The 2160-nt window shown below is 50.8% G+C and overlaps 2 protein-coding genes across 2 annotated transcripts; one reads left to right on the top strand and one right to left on the bottom strand.

Moving 5' to 3' along the window:
• On the top strand, nucleotides 1–1125 carry H310_14354 (hypothetical protein). The gene has a single exon (XM_008882199.1). The coding sequence runs from the start codon at nucleotides 115–117 to the stop codon at nucleotides 520–522; it is 408 nt and encodes a 135-aa protein (XP_008880421.1). The 5' UTR covers nucleotides 1–114; the 3' UTR covers nucleotides 523–1125.
• On the bottom strand, nucleotides 1–1136 carry H310_14353 (hypothetical protein). The gene has a single exon (XM_008882198.1). The coding sequence runs from the start codon at nucleotides 1126–1128 to the stop codon at nucleotides 679–681; it is 450 nt and encodes a 149-aa protein (XP_008880420.1). The 5' UTR covers nucleotides 1129–1136; the 3' UTR covers nucleotides 1–678.
• Between the last annotated feature and the right edge of the window lie 1024 nt (nucleotides 1137–2160).

The raw sequence follows: 2160 nt of genomic DNA, 5'->3' as shown, positions 1-2160 counted from the left end.
CCATGGTGTTCTGGTACGATCACGGAAGGAACTGCGTGCGCCATGTGGGCCAGTGATCTCGCTCGCCGTGCTCGCGGTGCACCCTTCGCCAAGTCTCGGACCTGATCCATTGCTATGGTGGTTCGACGTGCGGCGTTCAAAGTTGTCCTTTGCCCCGATCCACGAATTGCTGCCCAATTGGCACTCACACAAGCTCAAGTGGCCAAGTTATTTTACTTGAGTGCCAATCGCGACCTCTTCTCAACCGATTCGAACATGCAGTGCGCCACCATGCCTCGTCGACGCCACTTCCTCAATCAAGACCTGAGCGTTTTTAGCAGTGTCGTTTATCAAGTTGTCGGCGTTCTGTGTCATGTATCAGCGAATTGCCGTGGCCGAACAAGGCGACGAGTCGCGCAGGAACTGTTGAAATCGTCTTGTGGTCTACAATTGGCACGGTCGGATGCTCATGCCGTTTGGAATGTCAAAAAATCGGGAGCGCGATTCCGTTCCGTGCCATGGTGGAGACAAAGCTGCCGATAAATATCGTCGTTAGGTCACTCAAGAGTACTCTAAAGCCACAACGCGCAATTGACCGTCCGTATCTTGACGGCGATACGCCACTTCCAAGATGGTGCACGAGGCATGGACGACGACATGGAGCTTGGCATGTCGACACGAAGTACACTTATAGACGGATTACACTAACCTGGCGTCCTCGGTGGAAGGGCCAAGGAAAGGAGCGTAGACGGCGGCAAGGTCGTCGAATGACAACGATGCCAACTGTCCCAACTCGATCTTGTACGCTCCAAGCGTGCACTTGTCGCCATTCTCCTTGACCTTAGCAAGCATGAGATTCGTGACTTGACGGCAGTCGTCGCTCTTGAAGAACTTGGTCAGTTCCTCCCGGTTCGGGGGTCGGCCGTCAAGGATTGCGTTGGCGAAGTTGCTGTACCCGAGGCACCTGTCAATCGCATCTTGGTGGTTGCGCATCACGTCGGCGTAGAGCAGGAAGCCAATGTTGTACAAGATGTCACAATCCGGCACGGTGTCGGGCTCTTTTGCCGCCTCGCCCGAGGATAACACGATCGCGGCGGCTGACACGATCACGGCGAGTACTGTGTGCTTCACGCCAAACGCCATGAGCATTCGTTTGTGCTTTTATCCATGCCATCGTACCAGGCCAGCAGGTGGCGATCGCGCACGGCTGTAGGTCCTCTGGTTGGGTGGGCCACCATACAAAACTCAAGTGCAAACTACCTCCCGGCCCACTGGTGGAAAATTCGGATTCTTCCCATCTTTGACGTGAGATGTCGGGGCATTATCGGAACATGGAGTTCGTCAGAAAGAGTGGACAGAGAAACCCTGTGCGTGCTTCCTTCCAGCACGTGCTTTCATCGCGTTATGTGCTTCCAGCAAGGCGAGTTGGGCCTGCATCATAGATCTATGACACCTCCGGAGGCTGCGAAATACGGTCCCGTCGACGCTGACCTAACTGTCTTCCCCACGGGAAAAACCCATTTCCACCGACTACGGGAAACCCCGCGATTGGTCGAAATCGTGTTATGTACCACACGTACGGATATTCAGCTGTTTTATCTGTGCTCCGCCTCTGCTTTGGAGTGGTAAACAGTGGAAAGCGAGCTGTATCAACATCGACGACGCTTGCAACGATCGACCCATTGTATCGTTGAGAGACGCATGCATCATGCATGGGTGTGTGTGTTTGGTAAACAACTACAGCAGATCGATGAGCAATCGGTCCAACGTGACTTCCCTCGGGATGTAACATTACGTACAATTTCATGGTACCGGTACCATGGAGGTCAACCTCGTGGTACAATAATGTGTAAAGCGATCAAAATATCATTTTACGGTCTTGGAATCAATTCGGGGTCATAAGTACAGTTAACCCCGGAAAAAGCTGACACCCCCAAAAAAGCTGGACCACCTCCAAAACATGATCCGTTTTAATTTATTCTACCACCTGTATATTTCAATATCACTTCATAATTGTCTTTGTTTTAGACCAATTGTAGTGCAGATACAAGAATAACTGTGATTGACTGACTGAACAAGTTGGACGAACTCATGCAAATTATTTAGACTGATTTTATTTATCTTCCATGCATTTTCAGTTATAGCCAAACAAGTTGGACTAACTCATGCAAATTATTTAGA

The sequence above is a fragment of the Aphanomyces invadans genome, assembly GCF_000520115.1.
Source record: "Aphanomyces invadans strain NJM9701 unplaced genomic scaffold supercont1.67, whole genome shotgun sequence".
Lineage (NCBI taxonomy): Eukaryota > Oomycota > Saprolegniomycetes > Saprolegniales > Verrucalvaceae > Aphanomyces > Aphanomyces invadans.
The sequence above is the reverse complement of the archived record's forward strand: the minus strand, read 5'-3'. Positions and strand labels throughout refer to the sequence as shown.